At 35.3% G+C, this 24,189-nt stretch overlaps 1 protein-coding gene across 1 annotated transcript in view; it reads right to left on the bottom strand.

Moving 5' to 3' along the window:
- Positions 1-5,954: 5,954 nt before the first annotated feature.
- Positions 5,955-24,189, bottom strand: part of LOC150080923 (uncharacterized) — a 284,011-nt gene continuing 265,776 nt past the window's right edge. Inside the window, exon 16 of the mRNA XM_090380857.1 lies at positions 5,955-7,171. Within this exon, the coding sequence (XP_090236983.1) occupies positions 5,955-7,171 (1,217 nt within the window). The remainder of the gene's footprint in view (positions 7,172-24,189) is intronic.

Consider the following 24,189-nt stretch of genomic DNA (forward strand, 5'->3'; position numbering starts at 1 on the left):
CGGAAAACTATTATAATGGGGGGGGGGTTACAAAATTTATGTCTTGCAAAGTGGGCAGTGGCCCAAAAAAGTTTGGGAACCTATGTTCTAGAGCCACAGCCAGCCCTGTGGTCGCGGAGTAGCATACATAAGTAAGTACATTCTAAGATTGCACTTACACACTGCCAAAAAAATTGTACAGCCCATTGATGAGTTATCACAGTCTAAACAGAAATTTAATCATCTCAAAAATATAAATAAACAAAAAGAAAATTACACAGACAAATGAACTGGTGAACTTTGTACTTCAAAAATAAGAAATCAGGTTTTTTTAATGTAAATAATTCTCAAATTCTACAAAAAATTAATAATGCAGATTAAAATCTAAAATCACTTAGTAAGAATTTGAAAAATTTTTTTTTTCTTTAATTTACAGTTACTCCAAATATGAAAAGGGCACATTGCAGCCTTAGTTGCTAATGCACCAATAAAACCCAAACCAACCAACCAATCTAAACATGAAAGGTTACTGGAACTTATAGTATTCTAGTACCATGTGTATGTTGAGAGAACAGAAGCTACATGATGACAACAGGTATGAAGTTCTGTAGATTTTAATTTTCAGGATTTAATTAAAAAAGCAAGATTATTCCAAAGAAACAGAAGTAGAAGTGATAAATGAAGAAGAAAAACTATTTCAGTGAACATGGAAGTGGATCAACAGAAAAAACATGGAGTAGAAACTAATGTCTATATGATAAGGAATGGGGAGGAATTCATAAGAGAGGGATTATCAATTGGGGAGAGGATGTAATTAAGCAATCTTTGATGAAGGGTGTAGTTCTCCCCCACATAACTATTCTGGGTTTTTTTAGCCAATTCAACGTGCATATCATCCCATGAACATGTATACAAACGGAATTCAATATTACTTTAAAATGATTGATTAATTAACCTGATTGCTTTCTTTTGGGTTAGACTAGAATTATTTTTGAATTGTAGCAAGGCAACTAGGGTGTAAAGCACTGCTATATATTATATTGTAAATTTATTGTTGGTTGGTTTGTCTGTTTTGGTAAAAAAAAAATCTCATGAGTGAAAAGCATGTCTATTCAAATTTATTTTGATGAAATATTGTGTACTGTTAAAAGGATGTGTTTTCTTGTGTGTCTTAACACATTTCCTGCTGTAATATATGGTGATCACATCTGAGCTGTTTCAGTTCAGCAGGCTAGTGAACTGAAAAGGCTTTACTCATGCTGTTTATTCATTCAAGCTCTGAGAGATAGCAGACATTTTTTACACTGTGCCTTATATCAGATGTTTTAAGTAGGTAGCCTGGAGAACCCCCTATAAATTCACCCCTCTACTTTTTAGCAAATACACACCAGTGGTTCCCAAAGTGGGTGATTTTGCCTCTAGGAATGGTGAGATTACCTGGGGGGGACTAAGAGGTAAGGGGGGTGAAAGGGTGGTGCTCCAAGTGCATTGATCACTCATTTATGATTGACCAGGCTAGAGCCTAGGGCATAACATCTTCCTCACTTTGTATTTAAGACTTGCTAAATGATCATCAGACTTTTAAAAGCTGCCATTACTGGATCAAAATTTTGTTGAATTAATTAAACTAAAAAGTTTTAATTGGATTTTGAATAAATGTGCAATTTAAAAGATATTTCTTGGCTAAATGCCTAAGGGTATGAAGGAGATTGCTTATTCATCGGTAATGCACACATTACCCACGTTTAAGCAATCTCCTTCAAATGTGCATTTAATTGTTACTGTTTTGAATTTTATTGTGTTAGCTTCCTGAATGGGTCATGCAAATTAGTATGAATAATGCTTTTTTATAGGACAGGTGGCACTGGGGATGAGTTTATGGAACCAGGGGGTGGTGGCCAATAAGCTTTGGAAACAGTGAACTACACCAAACCATCCATCTCGGTCCCTGATTCTTCAGACTTCTACATGGTGGCATGTGTGGTGGTATGTTTTTTTTTTTTTTTGTAGTTATTGGCGCATCAGCTTCTGTGGCCATAGTGCACCTCCCAAGGTTTTTTGCAGTACTTTCATCCAAGCCCGAGGTGGGATTTGAACCCACAACTTTTGTGTTGCCAGGCAGGCGCTTTGCCCACCCGACTAGCCTGGTCGGTGGTGGTATGGTAGTTTTGCCGCCAAACCCAATATGATTTTAACCTGCGGTTACATAAAACTATCTAATTGATTAGTAATTAGGCAGCTTTAATGAGCATCCCTTTTTATTGTCTCCTTTATTATAATCTATATGGAAAACTATAGCTTTGAAAAATACAGTTATGAAAATATAATAAAGCATAATATTTCAAAACTGATTAGAAAGAGGGAAAAAAAAACTCACAGCAAAGGGATAAAATTTAAACTTTATAAAAAAAAACATTTTATAACAAAAATATTCAATTATTGTTGTTTTCATAAAAACATTTATAATCCCAACTTAATAATCAAATTATGGTTGAATTCAAATCAACTTTTTCAAGGAAAGTTTTAAAAATAATAGTGGCATTACCCTAGTCAAAGTCCATGTAAAAACCTTTGTCCATATTTTGCTAATTTTTTCTTTTATATTTATTGCAAACCCTCATAAAATGAAACATTTCCCTTGCTGATTGTTCTCTTGAGAGCTCAAAGTGACAATCAGCAGTCTCTTGCTGGTCATTGTACCATATGGACTTTTCATGTAGGTGGCCTGGGACGTATGAATATTATTTTGCATGGCAGTTATGTTGTCTTTAGCATAATTACTATTTACATTACACCATGAAACTTCACAAACTTATATCAGCCAAAGGAATGTGTAAGCAAATAGCATTAGACATATAGCCTGAAGCAACATGTTTCACAAAAGTTCTCATGATATATGAAAAATATAGCAAAAAAAAAAAGTAAGAAAAATTGACTTTTCCATTTTATGTCATATAAGTGGTTAAGTGCTCAAGTTAAGCACCCTAATAACAAAAAAATAAAAGTTGATGGGCTCACTGTCAATTTTTTTTCTTTAAAATTGTAGCAGTTAATGAGTTAAGATACATTTTTTGAAAATAAAAGTATACTAGTACTTGCATATTGTCTACATTTCTATGGAAGCCTTAACAATTCCACTGTATTACTATCTTGTTATTTAGGTTAACTGACTCCTCATCCTTTGGACTGTTTGCAAAAGGTATTATATTTTTCTGGTTTTGGTCTTTCTTTGTAACCATATTCTCACACACAGAAATTCCTAAAAGAGATTTTTGTTTGTTTTCCATCTATTTCTATTTGTTCTGAGGGGAGGTCTGGAAAAAATGATGGATTTTATTACTATACTTTTAAAATAAACTATCTTTCACATGAAGTGAAACAGGTTGAGTTCACCACTTTGTGTTTTTTTTATTGGTACAATAAAAATGAGTAACAAGTGTTTTACATGAGGGGTGAAAGATTCCAGTGATGAGACAGTCATTTCCCTTTGTGTTGCTTCTGAGTGTTATTTTGTTACTACTTAAACATATGGGATTTTATTAAAAATAAGTGGCTGAACAAGTTTCCTTGCTTCTTATGGAACTATGCTATGAAATGTTTAACTCAGCTTTTATACAATGAATGTTTTCCTTTCCATTTCAAACATGTCAGTTTAGGTTCTGTACAGTCTTTATGGTAAAAAGTTATAAAGTTTTGAAGGGTTTATGGCTAGTAGCTATTATGTTTAAATCTTTACCTTTAGCTAACAAATTACACTGAAAAAAGGGTAAGAAGTTGAAAAGTATTAAACAACTTAAAAAGTAATTTTAAGTTGTTGTTTAATACAAGTTTTTGAAAACAATGAAGTAAATTCATTTCTTTCTTCCATTTGTATTTTAACAGAAAAAAATATTCAGAAATACAAGAGGTATTTATGTCACATTACAAACTTTTAAAGGTTGGAGGATGTGCAATCACTTAGGGTACAAAATTAAACACACACACACACAGTGAAAAAAAGAGAAAAAACCTGTAAAAAGTGAGGTTAAAAAGTTTAACAGCTTAAAATTACATTTTAAGTTGTTTAATTTCATTCTTTTCTCCATTTCCATTTATACAGGGGAAAAAAAAAAAAAAAAAAACATTCAAACATATCAGATATACTTGTGTTGGATTATAAACTTCCAAAGGTTGGAATAAGAAAATCATCAGTACATGATTTTACATGATACAATCACTTAAAAAGAAAAAAATATATATTAATTAGAAATATGTATGATGAGCATATCATGTTATTAATATGTTAAAAGTTATAAAGATGTAAAAAATTTCAATCAGCCATTCATGTTATTTTACATGCTGGGCATAACAACTTTCTGAACACAGGTATGAGCAAACTGGGTTTTATATTTATTGCAGAGATCTCAATTTGGAGGCACTTCGTGCAAGTCGCCCTGGTATTGTGTTACTCTAAATAAAAGGCACTACTGCAATAGAGAAGTATATTGCTTTTTACCACACCCAAGTTTTGCATCTGATTATAGTCTGGTCAGTGTGCAGACCTGATACAAATCCAGTGATATTATTAAATATATATAATTTTTAAAAATAACCACTGTCATTATAACATTTTATTTTTAGTTTTTATAGTGCTAATGTGAAGTGTAAAATACACTAATTAATTCTTTCTTTAGTGAGTTTCCAAACAGTTATGTATGCCACCTTGAGTTAGTTTTCCAAAAAAATTTGCAATTTGTGAAAACTTAAAAACTATGTACATAAATGCTTTTAACTATCAATTTTTTTGTAATATTTTGACTTCATAATCAAATGTGTTTGAGATTACTGTCAAAAACAAAAACTCACTGTGACTTTTTTTTTTAATTCGGTGTGGTAATATCCACTATATTTACATATGTATTATTTCATTCATTTTCATCAACTTATGGAACTAAATTATGAATTTTTTTACAGAAAGGAAAAATAAAAAAAAAGAAAATACTATTACCATTATGAATATTATTTTCTTATTTTTATACTGTTCGAGCTGGACTGGTTACTCCCATTACAGAATGCAACATGGCTACTGATGGAATCGTAGTTTGTTTCACTTTTTTCTTTCTTTAAAAGAAGTTATTTGAATTTCTGTTTATAATATTAACATATTCACTGCATCTGGTGCATACAAGCATCAAGTAGTATTACAAGTGCTGTGCCACAGCACATATAAGCATTCAAAAAAGCACTCAAGTGCTGTGCTGTAATGCAGGTAGTCAATATATGAGTAGTGTAAAAGTACAGGCTCAATTCTGTCAGCATACTGATTGAACTCTGGGCTATTAGCAGCAATGCTTTTTTTTTTTTTTTTTGTGTTGAGGTGAGTTTATGTATGTAGAATAAACTTTCTATAAAATTTTGAGTTTTGTTCTGATTTACAGCTCAGCCCAAAAGTAATGGTTGTTATAGCTATGAATTCCAGACTTTACTTTTCAACCATTATTAATTAAATTTTGGAATGTTTTTATTTCTCAACATTCTGAAAATTACAGGCATGTTGAATGCACTCTCTCAAATAGAAATGGCAGCGAACATGTTAATTTAGTAAAAGCATTAACGAGAAAGCTATGAATTTGCAATGGAAATTTTAAATTTTATTTTCTTTTGCAAGCTATGAATTGCTTTATTTTCAGCTAAAGAAAATCTTCAGCTCAGTTTCAGTTAAAGCTGGTGATGATACCTAGGATGATATCTAAATGATTTTATAAAATATAAAAATAGTCCTAATATTAAATTAACTGATGATGAAAAGGTGTTTTCCGTAAGGAACACATCCTGAAATAAAAAGACTCAACAAATAATAAACACTAACTAAAATTTCTATTATATATATTTAGTAAACCTAACAAAAATTATTATAATCTGTTATAAATAATTTTCTGTGAACCAAATAAAAAAAATTATAACTAAATGTGGCAGATGAAAACCACGTGCAACCGTCATGATAGTCTTGGTGCAGATCTATCATTGCAAGTCACTTTTCTTAATGTAGTTCCACGTCTAATCTGATCCATCAGTGATTCTCGACAGGATCCTTTTCTTTCAACAAGCTCATTCCTAGTTGACCATTTCTGGACTCCTACAATGCCATCCCCACCGTCTTGATGCCACTTTTGCTGAATAAATGCAGAGCACGTGTTTGGTTCACTGGCTGTAGATTTATTCTGGTGAAAGCTCTTTTGACTGGGATTCTTTTCTGAATATCCAAGGGTAACTGATGACTGTTGCTGCTGAGCTAATTTGGCATTGAGTGCTTCTAAGAAACATTGCTTTAAAGTCTTTTCATTCACAGTCTCATCACCTGAAATATCTAGTTGCCGGACCTGGGAAGAAATTGATAGAGGAATAGCAGGCTGTGATGCACGTCGATTTACTTGGTGGGTACTTCTGGAGCTGGGACTTGAACTTCTGTGATTCACTTGATCTGGGAGAGGTTTTCTTTGAACTTTATGCAATCCAGACTGTTGCTGAGAAAATTTTGCAGTAAGTGCCTGAATCAAAACTTCTTTATCACCATGATCAATACTATGAGCATGATTACCACTTTTATCTGCATGTGTAGAAACTGAACATGGAGAGCTAGATCTGGAAACGGCCTGGTAACTTCCATGATCTTGTGATTTCTGCTTTTGAGTGGTTACTTGTGTTATACAATAGTTTGACTTTTTAAATTGTGTGTGACTTTGTTGCTGTTGTTTAAAATTTGCATTCAGAGCTTGAATAAGACGAGCTCGACTACTAGACACATCTTCTTCAATAGACTCATTTGAAGAAGAATAAGGCTTGGATAAATTAGAAATACTACAATTTGGGTTACTGCTATTATTCTCCTCGGCCCTATTATCCTTACTATTATTTTCTTCAGACCTGCTGCTTTCCTTTGATGAAGAAAGTGGTGCACTGTTTTGATTCTGAAGAGTGGAATTTCTTAAATTACAAGCATTATTAGCAGATGATCTTTCATTTTCAACACTAAATCCTTTACTATTTAATTTGGCTGCAACAGAAGCAACAATATTTGCAGTTGCGGTATTTGCAGGATGAGTAGTTATAGAAGACGTTCGTCGTACAGGAGTTGGAGGCTTATTAGATCGTGGGCTTGTTCGTTGAAGGGTGTGTGACTTAAATCCAGGCAACAGTGGAGTATTTCCAAAGCCTGCAGAAAATAAATATTTAAAATTTAAACCTTAAATTTTCATGATTTAATATTTTAAAAATTTAAAAGTATATATACATATAAAGAGGAAATTTAAATTAATTTACTTTAAAAATGAAATAAAAAGTGAATAAATAAGAAAGCCCAAATGAAGATTACCTTATTAATTTTATTTAATTCAGTTTAGGTGTAATTATGTTTCTGCACTAGGTTATTTTATAGTCCAAATGTAACCAAATAAAAAAATATTTAGAATAATTTACAAAAGCAACAATTTTTAAATTTTGGTTTACAAACAGTTGTTTTACAACAACTAGACATAAATCATGTTATTTGCATTATTTTATTTCAAGAGATTCAAAGATTTTGTATTCTTTTCTGCTTTGAAAAGAAATGTATTTGGATGCAAATCAGTTGTATACATATAAATGTCAGATGTTTTACATTAGTGGTGGTGCTGCACACCTTGCACTAAACTTTTTTGAGTGGGCTTTGTATTATTATTTTTTCATTTTATGAGTATTTATCTCGATTGAATTTTTTTTAATGCAAATGGAGTTTGTGTGATTGTCCTCTTATTATACATACCAAGCAATTTCTTCCAGGGCTTTGCCACAAGGCCAAAGAACTCATGCTAGTAGCTACCACTGCTGTGAATTCAACAGTCCTAGATCTGCAAGTAGCAGATCTAGGACAGTGAACTAGTAGCACATATGCCACAAATTTTATGTACTGGAAAATACAATACACTGGCATATATGCCATTCAAAATTTGTACTATAAAAAAGGGCGCCTCCGTAGCCAGGTGGGCAGGAGCAGCAGTGTATAGCACACGCTTCTTGATTAGACCGGAGTTCGAGCCTGTGACCACCAAATACGGAGGATGTGGAAAGGTCAGGGAATGACCACTGCATATCCCCGGAGCAATATGACTTTAGTTGCTAATGCTCCTAAAAACCAAACAACACCAACTATGGCGCCTCTGTAGCCAGGTGGACAGGAGCAGCAGTGCATAGCACACGCTTCTTGATCAGACCGGGGTTCGAGCCCGTGACCACTAAATATGGAGGATGCGGAAAGGTCAGGAAATGACCACAGCATATCCCTGGAGCAATATGGCCTTAGTTGTTAATGCTCCTAAAAACCAAATAACAAACAAACACACACCAACTATAAAAAAGTATTTTATTTGAAAATAAATTTGTTTTGTAGTGTACCAGTCATATCTAGCAAGGAAAAGCATAATGTGCATAAAATGATTAAAAAATAAATAAATAAATAAAAAATTAAAAAACAAAAAAAAAAAAAAAAAATATATATATATATATATATATATATATATAAACAAAAGGAATATAAATATATTTAAAAAAAACAAATAATAATAATAATAAAAAAAAATATATATATATATATAAAACTTATCATTGTCTACCCACAATCTAGATGACTTCAACTGGGGCCAACCACCCAGACTAAGGGCAAAAAACGACAAGGAGTTCTATGTTTCTGTAATGATCAATATCTGCTAAGGTATATAAAAATCCAGAGATTAAGTAATTTGAATCTAAACCAATTAAAGGTAGTTAAAAACTTTTGAATCAAAAGGAAGATATTATAAATGTAAGCATATATTGAACATCATTGACCCGACAGAGAACATAATTTAATAATTAAAATAAGAATAAATGTAAAGTATCATCATCATCATCATCAGCCATTTTCAATCCACTGCAGGATGAAAGCTTCTCCAGCAACTTTCCAGTTCCTTCTGTTTTGAGCACTGGCCATCCATTTACTACTCAAAAACTCATGAATTTTATCTATCCATCTCCGCCTTTATCTTCCAGGTTTTCTTCTAGCTCCTCTTAGGTACCATTCTGTTATTTTCTTAGTCCATCTGTCATCATGTCTTCGAGCTATGTGTCCTGCCCAAGACCATTTTAGTTCTTTAGTTTTGATAAGAATGTCCTTTACTTGAGTTTTCTGCCTAATCCATGTGTTTCTCTTCTTATCTAACAGTCTGATTCCCAATATAATTCGTTCCATTCTTCGCTGTGTAGTTCTTAGCTTCTCTTCCATTCTTTTAGTGAGTGCCCAAGTTTCACTTCCAAAAGTCATGGTGGGGAGTATACATTGATTCATTATTTTATGTTTTAGACAAACTGGGATATTGCTCTTCAGTATGTGACTATATTTCCTGAATGCTATCCATCCAAAATTTATTCTTCTCTTGACTTCCAGCCATTTATCATTATTACAGCTAATAACTTGTCCCAGATAAGTATATGACTCCACCTTTTCGATTACTGCTCCTTCAATCATTATTTCCCTTTCCGTGGCATACTTGTTCATCATTATTTTTGTTTTAGCCATATTCATCTTTAGTCCAAAATCCTTACTAACTGTGCATAACTGATTAAGATTTTCCTCTAATTCTTTGGGATCGTGGCTTATGACCACAATGTCATCTGCAAATCGTAAATGGTTTGGGTAGTCTCCGTTCACATTGACTCCTTTCTGCGACCAGTCTAATCTTCTGAAAGCTTCCTCAAGGGCAGCAGTAAACAGCTTCGGAGATATTGTGTCTCCTTGTCGAACTCCTTTCTCGATTTTAAATTTGCTACTGTCTTTGTCTAGTCTAATAAAGGATGTAGCACTCTCATATATATTCTTCAAAATCATAATATATGGAGTATCTATGCCTTGTCTTTCCAGTGCCCGAAACATTGCCTTATGATGTATGGAGTCAAATGCCTTTTCATAATCCACAAATGCCAGGCATAATGGTGTTTTATATTCATTTGCTTTCTCCATTAGCTGCGATATTACGTGAAGGTGATCCATAGTTGAGAATCCTGTCCTAAAGCTAGCTTGCTCTTTCGGTTGATTCTCATCAAGTATTCTTTCTAATCTGTTAGTAATGACCGTTGTGAACAACTTGTAGATATGGGATAACAAGCTGATTGGTCTATAATTTCCAATTTCTGATTTATCTCCTTTCTTATGCAGCAAAACTATGACTGCATTATTCCACTGCTTAGGCATCACACCTTTTCTAATGCACTTTGTGAAGAGCCTTGCCAGTTTTTGTTATGTCTCTTCCTCCCAATTTTAACAACTCTACAGTAACTTCATCTTCCCCCGGGGCTTTCCGATTCTTCATTTTCTTCAATGCATGTTCTACCTCATCAGGAAGAATATCGGGTATGTCATATGTGTTGCTACTTTGCAATCCATGTTCCCACTGCTGGTATAATTCTCTATAATTCTCTATAGTAGTCTTCTGCTATTTGAATTATGCCTTTTCTGCTAGGTGCCTCCGTAGCCAGGTGGGAAGGAGCAACAGTGTGTAGCATACGCTTCTTGATTAGACAGGGGTTCGAGCCCGTCACCACCAAATATGGAGGATGTGGAAAGGTCAGGGAATGACCACCGCATATTAACGGAGCAATATGGCCTTAGTTGCTAATGTTCTTAAAAAAAAAAAAAAACCTTTTCTGCTGTTTATAAGTACACCATCGCTATTCTTCAGTTACAGTATCATTTGTCTTTCTGTATTACTGCTCATGGCTGCTGATTTAAATCCTTTGTTTTCCCTTAATGCTTGTTCTACTTTTCTTGTGTTAAATCTTCTTATGTCCTCTCTGAGTCTCTTTCTAATGGCTTTGCATAACTCAGTATACTCAATTTTCTCCCTGTCAGTGTTTTTCTTGCTCTTCATTTGTCGTCTTTGGTTCATCATGACAAGTGTTTCTTGACTAATTTTTTCTTCTTTGGATTTCTGTTTCCCTATAGGTTTCTTGGGCTTTATCACTTTCAGAAAGTTGTAATATTCCTCGTCGATATCTTGGTCCTGAGCAGTCTGCAGAAGTGCAAACTTGTTCTTAAGTTCCAGTACATACTGCTTTTTCTCCTCCACTGTTATTTCAAAGACCTTTGTATTATTTACTCGAGTCAGTTTTTTCCTTTCCTTTCCTACATCTATATCAAGTGATCACAGAATAGTACATCTTACCATTCTATGATCACTTCCAACATTTACCTTATTCAGGACGGTAACATCATTCACAATATATCTCCTGTTCTGTTAGTGAGGATGAAGTCGATTTCATTAGTTGTTAATCCATTTGGACTCGTCCATGTCCACTTTCTGTTCACCCTTTTCTTGAAAAAAGTGTTCAATACTGACAGTCCTTGAGATTCTGCAAATTCCACAAGTCTTTCACCTCTTTTATTCCTTTCACCAATTCCAAAATTTCCTATACTTCCTCTTTCTGTGCTGTTTTGCCTTTTTCCAACCTTAGCATTGAAGTCCCCCATAATAATAGTGTAGTGGGTTTTCTGCTCATCTAGAAGACTCTCAATTTCAGTGTACATTTCTTCAACCTCTTCATCATCGTGGATCGATGTTTGTGCATAAATCATAATAATCTTTAGCTTGTACCTCTTATAAATCTTGAGTATTAGCCTTGACACCCTTGGTGATGTACTTTTGAATTCCAAAATGTTGTTTTTAAAATCTTTATGGACCAGAAACCCAACTCCACCTTCACTCCTTTCACTGTTTCCATTAATAATATAAAGTATAAGGCACATCTACCGTATCCAGGACCTAATGTAACAACTAGTCGTTATGAAATAATAATCCCTCTAGTGAGTTATATATGTGGTGACCCCTACGTAATGGATATGGTAAAAATAATTAATTAATTAATTAAAGTTAAGTTAATGCAAAGAGAAACATGCAGATAGTAAGAAGAATAAAAACTAATAGAGTAGGAATAATAGAACCTCCTATATTATTATCTTCAATATTATACAAAATATTTTATACACATTATGGTCGTAATGCATAACTGCATTGGCCCATAAGTATTAGTTACAGCTTGTTACAATTTATTAACTTTCTTTCCATATTACTCATATATATATATATATATATATATATATAAATAGTAAATAGTTTTAAATATAATACCTACTAATTTCAATGGTGGTGTTTCTTCCCCCCAATGATATGAAATCATTAAAGTTTTGTGTTTCAGTTTATTTTTGTCTGGGAAAGGTTTGCCATTGCTAATTCAGGAGTTCATGCTTGCCAGTAAAAGATATGATTTATTGTTCTCTTCTTCCTGTTTCATCTCACAGTCATGTTTTCTAATCCTACTATCATACTGAACAGGATTATACTCAAATTTGAGGTTGGCAAAACTTGTTATAGCAAATAATACTTGCTATAACAAGTATTATCTACTCCTACTAACATAGCTGTTGACTGTTCTGTTTTCCTTTGTGTTCAAGTGCACAAACACTACATTTGATATCCTAAAAATAAATTTCCAAATTTGAAATAATTTTTCTGTGGGGATATTTGATGATACCACTGATTTTGTGCAATTGGACAGATAAAATGCAGAGATGTGAAAAAAAGTATTCTTGTTGACTGTGAATGTTCAACATTCCCATTCAAATCAATTCCAAGTGGTATTTATCAAATTATGTCTGGATGCTTTTTTTTTTTCCTTCTTCAGCATTATCAGTTTAATCATTGATTTTTGAAGCTGAAGGGCAAAGGATGCAAAGAAAAACAGCAAAGAGTTCTTTACTTATGTAAACTCTAGAAGAAAGGGGATGAATCAGATTGGTCCACTTGATATCGATGGTTCAACTGTTGATGATCCTGCTCAGGTAGCTAACAAACTAAATGAATATTTTGCATCGACATTCACACATGAGGAGTTATTCAGCGAGGGGAATGCCAGAGGTGTATTCAAATCTGGCAGTAAACTAGATAACCTTGTAATAACTGAGAGTAAAGTGGAGGAGAAATTGTTGAAAATAAACACAAGAAGGGCACCTCGGGTGGATGGGATCTATCCAGTTATATTAAAGGAGGCAGCAAAGGAAGTAAGCAAACCCTTAGCCATAATCAGGACAGATTGCTTGGACTCAGGGGAGGTACCCATAGACTGGAGATGTGCAAATGTGACCCCAATTCACAAAACAGGATCAAAGGCTGACACAAGCAATTATAGACCTGTGAGTTTAACTTCTGTTCCAGAAAAACTAATGGAGGCACTGGTTAAAGAAGCACTGCAGAATCATCTAGACAAGACTTCAGTTATAGCTCGGACACAGCATGGTTTTGTTAAGGGAAAGTCTTGCCTGACCAATTTGATTGGATACTATGATGCAGTCACAAAAGAACTGGATGCAGGGAATAACTTTGATATTATATATTTGGATCTTAGAAAGGCTTTTGATACTGTTGCACATGGAAGACTACTGCACAAATTGGAGCAGTGTGGCATTGGAGGCAAATTGCTGCTATAGATAAAGGGATGGTTGAAGGGGAGAAGACAGAGTGGTAATCAATGGACACTGCTCATCGTGGACTAATGTTATTAGTGGAGTCCCTCAGGGTTCAGCGTTGGGTCCATTATTGTTTTCTGTATTTATAAATGATATTGATGATGGTATATCAAGCTTAATGTCCAAGTTTGCAGACGATACTAAAGTTGGCAGGGTTGTTAAGAACACTACTGACGCTATGCTGCTGCAACAGGATCTGGAAAGGTTGAGCAGATGGGCTGAGAGGTGGCAAACGAAGTTTAACATTGACAAATGTAAAGTACTAACATATGGGAAACAGCAACCCCAGAGCACAATGTATCAACTCTGTGGTACTACACTGAAAGGGGTAGAGAATGAAAAGGACCTGGGGGTAATTGTGCAGGCAGATATGAAGTTCTCTGAGCAGTGCAGACGGGCTGCAAGAGTAGCTCATGGCGTCTTGTCAATGATATACAGGAAGTTTTCTAGCAGGGATAAGCAGGTGATTATTCCCTTGTATAAGTCAATGGCTAGGCCACACCTTGAGTACTGTACACAGGTCTGGAGGCCTGATTTCAAGAAGGATGTAGAGCTGCTGGAACGAGTACAGAGAAGGGCAACAAGATAAGTGAATGGAACAAAGGTTTGCTCTTACGAAGAAAGACTTAAGTTTTGCAAATTAATGTGTATGGAGACTAGGCACCGGTGAGGTGATCTGATAGAGGTGTATAAAGCCTTGAATGGTTTGAGCATGCTCAATGCTGATGGGATTCTTCCTCTTGCTCAGAATAATCATCTGAGAGGGCATAAATTCAGATTGAGGAAAGACACATGTAGGATAGATGTGCGGAAATTTGCCTTTAGCCAGCAAGTAGTTGGTCGGTGGAACAGACTTACCTCCCTTGTTGTGGAAGTTGATAGCCTAAATAAATTTAAGGCTCAGGTGGAGCCTTAGGAATGGGAGTGGTTTTTTTTTTTTTTTTTTTTGCTGATGCTGCATAAGCTTGCTTTCTTGCATCATATGCCTCTACTAATGGTCGATATGAATGGTGACTTACCATGTTGACCAGTTTCTGACAAACCAATGATCTGAACTCTTTCAAAGTTTGTTAGCTGTATACAAATTGCCTTACATGTGTTAAGGGCATTGCACACTCTTAAATGGTAATTCGCTCACTTTCCTTTTGTTTTCTTGCTAATGTTTACACACATTCTTTCATGTTACCATGTCAGGATAGTAGAAGACATGTTATTGGACATTTTATTGTGCAAATCAGCTTGGTATGCTAATCATTTACACCCATACACATCAGTTAGGCACGAAAATTTTGAAACAAATCTGCCTTTTCTTTGTAAGTGGGCAATTTCAATAATGATCAGCGCGCGTGCGCGCGCACGCACGCACGCACGCACGCACGCACACACACGCACACAAATAAACTTTAATTAAATGAGTATTAAATAAAAATAAACAAGACAAAAGAATGATAGTAGAGCAGAACAAACATCAATGGTTGAAAGCATTACATACCACATGTGGAAACATAACTAATCATTTATTGCAAAATTAAGCCTGTATTCTAACTCAGAAAATTCAGCTAGAAGAAGACTTGTAAAAAATATTCTCATATCACGCATCAGACATCAATCGCAATCATTTGGAGGAATTACATAAGAGATTCCATGACAAATATCAAACCATCTTTATGTCAAGCACCATCTTAAATTTAAACTTAAAAGAAGCGTGCCACCCCAGACATGGTCTGAAATTGTGGATTTTAAATATACACACATTAATGCAGCACTTAATGTGTGTAAGATTAATTTGAATTAATCTTACACAAAAAACACACACTCCTAAACAATCTTATGTCATCAATACTTCATCACAGCCATTTTCCCCAGCCCGTATTCTTATCTAGGTTAGAATACGGGCTTAATTTTGCAATAAAAGGTCAACATTATCCCATTAAAGACTGCATTTTTGAGTGGCAAACAAAATTAGAAAATCATCCAGATAAATGGCAAATCATACACGAGACTAACAACATTATTAATTCTCGACTGGTATCACAACTCAATATGAATAGGCAACAACTATCAAACATACATAAATTACAAAAAAAACTCTATCATACAGAAAGCTGATAAAGGTGATACTACCGCCATTCTAGATAAAAACACATACATCAACAAAATGCAACTCATCCTTTCTGACACAGACACCTACAAAATTGACAATGCATATAACATTTCCAAATCAAAAAACAAACTGGATTTTATTTTGAGGAGACTTAGATCAAACAAGGAAATCAACCTCCGCATGCTACAAAAAATCGGAATTCATAGCAATGTCCTTCCACACATGCTTTGATATTATTAAACTGCATAAGATTGACCTCCCCTTATGACCATTCGTTTCCTTTAGTAAATCTGCCTTTACCAACCTTTCTACCTTTTTGGTAAAAATTATATCACCCCTCACAAGATTCTCAAAATTTAGAGTTTGCAACACCAACCAGGCCTTCGAACATATAAATACCACTACAATTTCTGGAGGAGACATATTAGCCTCCTTCAATGTCGTTTCTCTACACTAATGTACATATAGACTTTGCATTACAATCTTTACAAGACCACCTAGCAGCAGACAATACTTTAATTAAACATACTTCCCTTAGTATAAACAGCATTTTGGAACTTGCCACGGCTTTATTTGATGCCAGACACTTCCGGTTCGGGACCAAATATTCTAACAAATATTTGGTCTCCCCATGGGATTAGGAATTTCAGCCCCCTTATCCGAAATCTATTTAGCAACTATTGAGAACCAAGTCCTCCAACCATTTCCCACAAGTATTAAGCTATATGTGCTTTATGCAGATGATGTGTTGTTAATAGGAGACAAGCCTTCCATTGACAATCTTTTCATTAAGTTTAATACAATACACGACAGACTAAAATATTCCCTTGAAATAGAAAACAACAACAAAATTAATTTCTTCAACCTTACAATATATGACTAAAAAATGAATAGCAAATGCTTATAAAACGGTACTCACCTTGTATAAATCTGCAATAAATTTTTTTGGTAGATGGTGGCTAAATTTAGGTTGGAAGAAGCATTAAAAAGAACTAAGGCAGGGAATGGGGTGAAAATATTTTAAACAGATTTTAAAATGAGCGCAAGGAAGTAGAAATGCAGATCTCCAATCCTTGGTTGTCATAAAGAGGTTAAAAGACGCGAATGAAAAAAAGAGAGAAGATCGGTGGTGCCAATAGTCGTTACGAGGGACTTTCACTGAATAAACCGTCATCAGTTGGCAAATGGGAAAGAAGTGAGCGCGTGTTGTATTTAAAGTTTATCTATACTCTCGTGATGCTCTTTTTGACACGCGGGAACTTTAGCCGCGAGAGGTTCCAGGCCAGTGAAAGGTTGAAGGGAAGTTTAGCGTTAATAATGTTGAGATTGGAATGGTGTTGGTACCATTCGATGGTGAGGGCTTCATATTGAAGAATTCTGTAGCTCGATCTAAGTTTAATAATAGTGATGGCAGAGTCAACAAGGGGGGTGTGGTTGTGGGTTTGAGCATGGATTGTTAACTCAGTGCAGGATTGACTTGTCCTGAAACTGTTGAAGTGGTAGTATGTGCGGGCATTGGAAGAACCAAATTTGGTGGTAGTGCTGCCGATGTAACAGGTGTCGCAATTTGGTTGGCATTTTATGAGATATATTATTGAGATTGTTGATGGGATATGTGTGTGTATCTTTATAAGAATTAAATAGGGAACCTAGTTTATTGTAAGTGGAGAAGGTGAGGGAGATGTCGGTATCTTTGAATGTACGTCGGAATTGTGCTGCGAGTTCACTATGGTAAGGGAGAACTATGCGAGTATTTGTCTTGTTACTGTGTCTGGTGGGGTTATTAATACTGTTTTTAACGGTGGATATTGTGTGTTGGATGAGTTGAGGGGGGTAGCTCCTGGCTATGAATTTATCAGTAAGGTATTGAAGTTCATTGTGTAGATCGTTTTGTGAAGAGGTGAATTTGATAGCGCTGTAGATTTGGTTGTGTAGGACAGCTTTTTTGGTACTAAGGGGATGATGTGAAGTGAAATGTAGATATTTACCGGTGTGCGTGTTTTTTCTAAAAATCTTGGTATTTAAATTTGTGTCTGTTGTATAAATAGTGAGATTAAGAAAATTAATCTGGTTGTCTGTTGTGATTTCAAGGGTAAGGTTTAGCCTGTCGTGTATTGTATTGAATTTTAAAAAAAGATTGTCTATGGTTGTTCTGTTGCCTATTATTAGGATATCATCGGCGTACCGGATGTATAATTTAATTTCAGAAGGGAAAGGTTGTAAAATTTGGTTTTTAATAGTGGCGAGATAAATTTCAGAAAGGGGGGGCAGAAATGCCTAAACCCATTGGTAAACCAAATGTTTGTCGATAAATTTTATTATTGAACCTAAAATATCTAGCGTCTAGTAAAAGAGTGGTAAGTTCAAGGATGTGGTCAGCTGAAAGACAGGTATGTTTTGTTAAAGTGTCATTAGCTGTTAGAAGTACGCGTAATGCTTGTAGGGTGAAAGGGATGCACATTAGTGTATAGGGATATGACGTCAAAAGAAGCTAATACGCCTTCGTCGGATATGGTGGTGTTGCTGATTTTTTGGAATGCTTGGTTGGTATTATTAATTTTGAATGTAGAGAATCGAGTGAGTGGGGATATAATTTTGACAAGGAAGGTGGATAAATTAGCAAAAGCTGATCTACTAAAAGAAATGATAGGTCTTAGTGGGTGGCCAGGTTTGTGTAACTTGGTTATTCCGAACATATGGGGCAGAATGTTGTTGCGAATACCTATCTGTTGTAATGTAAAGAGGTTGATTTCTTTGTTCTGTCTGAATTTTCTGAGAATTGTGTCAAGTTTATTTTTAAGTTTTGTAATGTTGTGGTTGCTGTCATTTGTATATGTATCTTGGTCGACTAAAATTAACTCCATTTTTTCTGTATAGGTGTTCTTGTCCAGGATAACGATTGTGTCTCCTTTGTCAGCTTTTTGGATGATAATATTTGGGGTTTTGCTTAGTCTTTATAAATCCGAGAGTTGTTGTTTTTTTATGTTACGGAGAGATGTGAGTTTAGAATTTATTATCCTGTTAGACTGGTGTATAAGTCGCCACTTATTGGGATGTTGATCGAGTTTAGACTGGAGTTCAATTATACAATCTTTTATTGGATAGTGTTGTTCTTTAATGGCAAAATTGAAGCCAAATTTTAGGCCGAAGAGTTTTCTAACGGCAACGTTTTATAAGCATTTGCTATTCATTTTTTAGTCAGATTTATCATGGTATTATAAGATTACTATAATTTCACTATTGCCTTACAATATATAAAATAGGTACAAGACTAGGGACTTCTACATTTCCAATCACACCACCCACTCGGTATAAAAAAATCTGTCCTTTACAATCTGGTTCATAATGCCATTAAATATAGTTCCTCACATGATGATTTAGTCACAGAACTGAACTATCTCACAAAAAAATGTACAGCCAGAAAATATCCCTTACGACTAATTCATCGCATAATTTCTGTTGCTGAAAGCAGAACTAACAATCCTAATATCATAATACATAATATCATAATATCAATACATAATATCATAATACAAACAGGGATAATCATAATACAAACAGGGATAACAAACAAAATACACGCATTGTCCTTCCCTACCATTGTGGACTCGCACAACAACTTCATCGAGTATTTGCCAATACCGACATAATATTAACATTTTCTTTATACAATAAATTAGGGTCTATGTTCAATGCTTACAAAGATACACACAGTTAACCAACATGTGACATCATCAACGTCGTTTACTTAATAAAGTGTCAACCAGGATGCAATGCATGCTATATCGGAAGAACCACCGCAAAATATGGTACAATAAAAACTTCCAAGGCAAGAGCATATTACCATTATAGCAGCTTCAAAACTAATCAAGCCAACACCGAACTCACACAACATGTACACTCTCATAACCACAATCCCCTAATTAATTCAGTCGTCACAATTAATTTAAAATCTAGTTACAAAATTATTCAATATGAAGCACTTGCTATAGAATGGTGTCGCCATAGTACTAATTTTAATGTTTTGATTACAAAACTCCCAACAAATCTTTCACCGGTCTGGAACCTAACACATGTGAAGTTCCCATGTGTTTCGAAATGCATCAAGGGAAATCAAGACTCTTTAGTAGTAGCAGTGGCATGTGATGCAAGAAAGCAAGTGTATGAGCTCATGCAGCATCAGCCAAAGAAAGAAAAAAAAAAAAAAATCACACCATTCCCTCCAAATGCCTGTCCAGTTTCTCCTTACAATTTATTTAACCTATCAACTTCCACAACGACAGATGGAAGTTTGTTCTAGCAATTAACCACCCACTGGCTAAAGGCAAATTTCCGCACATCAATTCTACATCTGTCTTTTCTTAATTTGAATCTGTGCCCCCTTAGGTTCGTAATCTGAACAAGTGGAAGGATCCCATCAGAATTCAGCGTGCTCAACCCATTCAAGGACATATACACATCAATCAGAACACCGCGCAGTTGCCTAGTCTCCAGCCACTCCAATTTGCACAACTTAAGCCTGTCTTGGTAAGAGGATCCCTTCATTCCCCTCACCAATCTTGTTGCCCTTCTCTGTACACACTCAAGCAAATCTACATCCTTCCTAAAATGAGGCCTCCAGACCTGTACACAGTACTCAAGGCGTGGCCTGACCATTGCCTTATACAAAGGGGCAATCACCTCCTTTTCCCTGCTAGCAAAATTCCTATATATCATTGACAAAACCCCATGACCTGCCCTGGCAGCCTGTCTGCGCTGCTCAGAAAAATTCATATCTGACTGCACAATTACTCCCAGGTCTTTTTCATTTTCTACCACCTTAAGTGTAGTACCACACAGTTGGTACTTTTCTCTCGGGTTACTTCTACCCATATGCAGTACTTTGCATTTGTCAAGGTTAAACTTCAGTTGCCACTTCTTAACCCATCTGCCCAAATTATCTAGATCCTGCTGCAGTAGCACACTGCCATTACTGTTATTAACAACCCTGCCAACCTTTGTATCATCTGCAAACTTCGATACTAAGCTTGATATACCTTCATCAATATCATTGATAAATATACAAAACAACAGTGGACCCAACACTGAACCCTGTGGGACTCCACTAATAACATTAGTCCACGAAGAGCAGCACCCATTGATTACCACCCTCTGTCTTCTGCCACTCAACCATCCTTTTATCCATTGTAGCAACTTACCCTTAATACCATTCTGCTCCAATTTGTACAATAGTCTTCCATGCACAACAGTGTCAAAAGCACTCCTGAAATCCAAATATATATCAAAATTATTTTTTGCATCCAGTTCCTTTGTAACCACATTATAATATCCTATCAAATTTTTCATACAAGACTTTCCCTTAACAAACCCATGCTGTATCTGAATTATTTCTGCAGTCTTGTCTAGATGATCCTGCAATGCATCTTTAACCAGTGACTCCATTATTTTACCCGGAACAGAAGTTAAACTAGCTGGTCTGTAATTACTCGTGTCACCCTTCGATCCCCCTTTGTGAATTGGGGATACATTTGCACATCTTCAGCCTGTGGGGATCTTCCCTGAGTCCAAGGATGCTCTCATAATTATGGCTAAGGGTTTTATTAGTTGCTTTGCCACCTACTTTAATATAACTGGATAGATCCCATCCACCCCAGGTGCCTTTCTTATGTTTAACTTCAACAATTTCTTCTCCACTTTCCTCTCAGTTATTACAAAATCATTAAGCACCCTGCTACAATTTGATAACCTTCTGCATAAATACATAATTTCTTTTCTTACCCACCATTGCCAACTGAAGACGTTTTTTTTTTTTTACGAAAGTCCCTCGTTATGACTATTGGCTTCATCAAACTCTTCACATTAATATTTTCTTTTTATGACAACCAGGAATAAGATGCACTTCTTCTTCTTCTTCCTTGGGCAAATCTTAATCACAGATCTTTTTAATAATCCTGAATCTATTTATTTTTAAAATTTTAAATTTTAAATTTTAATCTATCCTTAAATTAGTTTAAATCCTATTCCACTTCATTATGTAACAAAGCAGATCAATTGAGGTGAGTACCATATAAGGCCTTGAATGGGTTGAGCAGGCTGAATTCTGATGGGATCCTTCCACTTGTTCAGATTACGAACCTAAGGGGGCATAAATTCAAATTAAGAAAAGACAGATGTAGAATAGATGTGCGGAAATTTGCCTTTTGCCAGCGGGTGGTTAATTGCTGGAACAAACTTCCATCTGTCGTTGTGGAAGTTGATAGGTAGAATAAATTTAAGGAGGAACTGGACAGGCATTTGGAGGCAATGGTGTGATTTTTTTTTTTTTTTTGGCTGATGCTACACTTGCTTTCTTGCATCACATGCCACTACTACTACTACTACTACTACCACAAATTAAGCTTTTATTGCTTAATTTGTGGTACTCACTTAGTCCTTATCCTTACTTAGTCGAATTCAATGTGGTACTTTAAGAAACTATTAATCACCCAAGCGGCCCTATTCAACTCTAATCACACTTTGGAGCATGGCACACAGGGGCTGAATGTTATTTTTATCATATACTGTATGTTGTGTAAAGAAAAATTTTTCCTCCAAGCATATATCTGCTAGAGTGACTAACATGGCTATTAAAAATAAATCTTTATCAGTTCAGATTTTTGCCCTTCTAGGTATAATACTGCTGTAGGACTATGTCCAAATTACTAGCAGACTTGCTAGTCATCATCCAAGAGGTGTTGGGAGTCGGGTCATGTGCTCCGGTCATCTTGGCCATAACACGAAGCAAATATATGAATTGATTCATATATCAGTCCTCGTACAACGCGTGTTTACACTACACAAATTTGCTTATGCACGGTTTGCCTTTTCGTTTACAAGAAATGGTAGTCGAATAATGCAGTGGAATTACCCAGCTGAATGCAACACTTACTGCATTGTTTACTCAGTTGTTACATGCATGCATGCTGCTTTGTTTTTGTGTATCAAGCGTGCCTCCTCATTTTTGTTCTTTTTATACTGTAATTGTGGTTTATTCCCTAAAAATGAGTAAAATACTTGAAAAAAGTGTGAAAAGGAAGCATGCTGGTGAAGATACTGCAAGTTCAGAGAGAAAAAGAAAAGCAATATCAATAGAGGATAAATAAGAAATTCTGAAATACTTTGAGCAGAATGAAAGAACGTGATATTGTGTGTACTACAGGCGTAATTGAGACAATGTTGAGAACAATTAGAAAGAATGCAGAGAAAATAAAAGCAACTTTTATAGCAGGAACAACTCAAAGTGTAATAACATATTAAATGAAAAACCTTTGAGCTTACAGGCAAGTAAGTGAGTGCATTGAACCACTGAGGCTAATTATGAGAGCATCACTGGACTCAGGAGAGATTTCATTGGATTGGAAAGGTGCCAATGTATCTCCAATACATAAATTCGGTTCTAAGACTGTAGTAGGAAATTACCGACTAGTCAGTCTAACTTCAGTAGTAAGGAAATCATGGAGGTAATGATCAAGGGTGGAATTCAGGATTATTTAGATAGAAATGGAATTCTGAAGGATAGGCAGCATGGTTTTGTAAAGGGAAAATCACGTTTAACAAATCTGGTTAGCTATTTTGATAGGGTCACTCATGAGCTTGATTTAAGGAATAATTTCGACATCGTTTATTCAGATTTTAGAAAAGCATCTGACTCACACAGTCCCACATGAGCGGTTATTTTATAAGCTGGAACAGGTTGGAATCACTGTGAAAATCCTTAGATGGATAGCAGGATGGCTTCAGGGCAGGAGGCAGAGGGTTGTGATAATTGGTTATTCCTCAGATTGGGTTAATGTAAAGAGTGGGGTTCCCAAGAGATTAGTATTGGGACCACTTTTGTTTTTGATTTTCTTAAATGACATAAATGAAGAGTTAGAGGGCATGATGTCTAAATTTGCAGTTGATATAAAGATTGGTAGAGTAGTTGATGTTCACCGCCAAACAGGTTGGTTTGGTTGATTGGTTTAGAGATTTATTAGGCGAATCGGCAAGTATGGCCGTAGTGCACCATATGCTATTTCCTGTCAGGTAGAGATAATTGCAAAATATAGTACCAGCGAGTTAGTTTTTAACTAGTTAAAGGAGGTGGCATACATTAATAATTTTGAGAAAGGTAAAAATGCTTGAAATGTTTTTTTGCCTAAAAGTGAAGTGAAGGAGGGTCTTCTGTTGTGGCTGGAGTGAAGATATTCTGACATTCTCTTGTATATTTTGGGCATTCAACACAGATATGTTTTACTGAAAGCACTTTGTTGCAGTGATGACACTCAGGGGGATTTTCCCTCTTAATTGATAACTATGAGTGATATTTGTGTGACCTATTCGTAGGTGTGCCAATATTACCTCCTGTTGTCGAATTGAGCTGAAGCTTGAAAGCCATCTCAAGATTTGGCTTGATACTTCAAAGCTTATTGTTATATTGATTTTTCCATGATAATTGCCACTGATACATGCATTTTCCCTGGATTATTGATTTATAGTCTTGATATGGGACTTTCCAATT

This window comes from Mastigoproctus giganteus, chromosome 9 (assembly GCF_048544385.1).
Source record: "Mastigoproctus giganteus isolate SK-2022 chromosome 9, ASM4854438v1, whole genome shotgun sequence".
NCBI lineage: Eukaryota > Metazoa > Arthropoda > Arachnida > Uropygi > Thelyphonidae > Mastigoproctus > Mastigoproctus giganteus.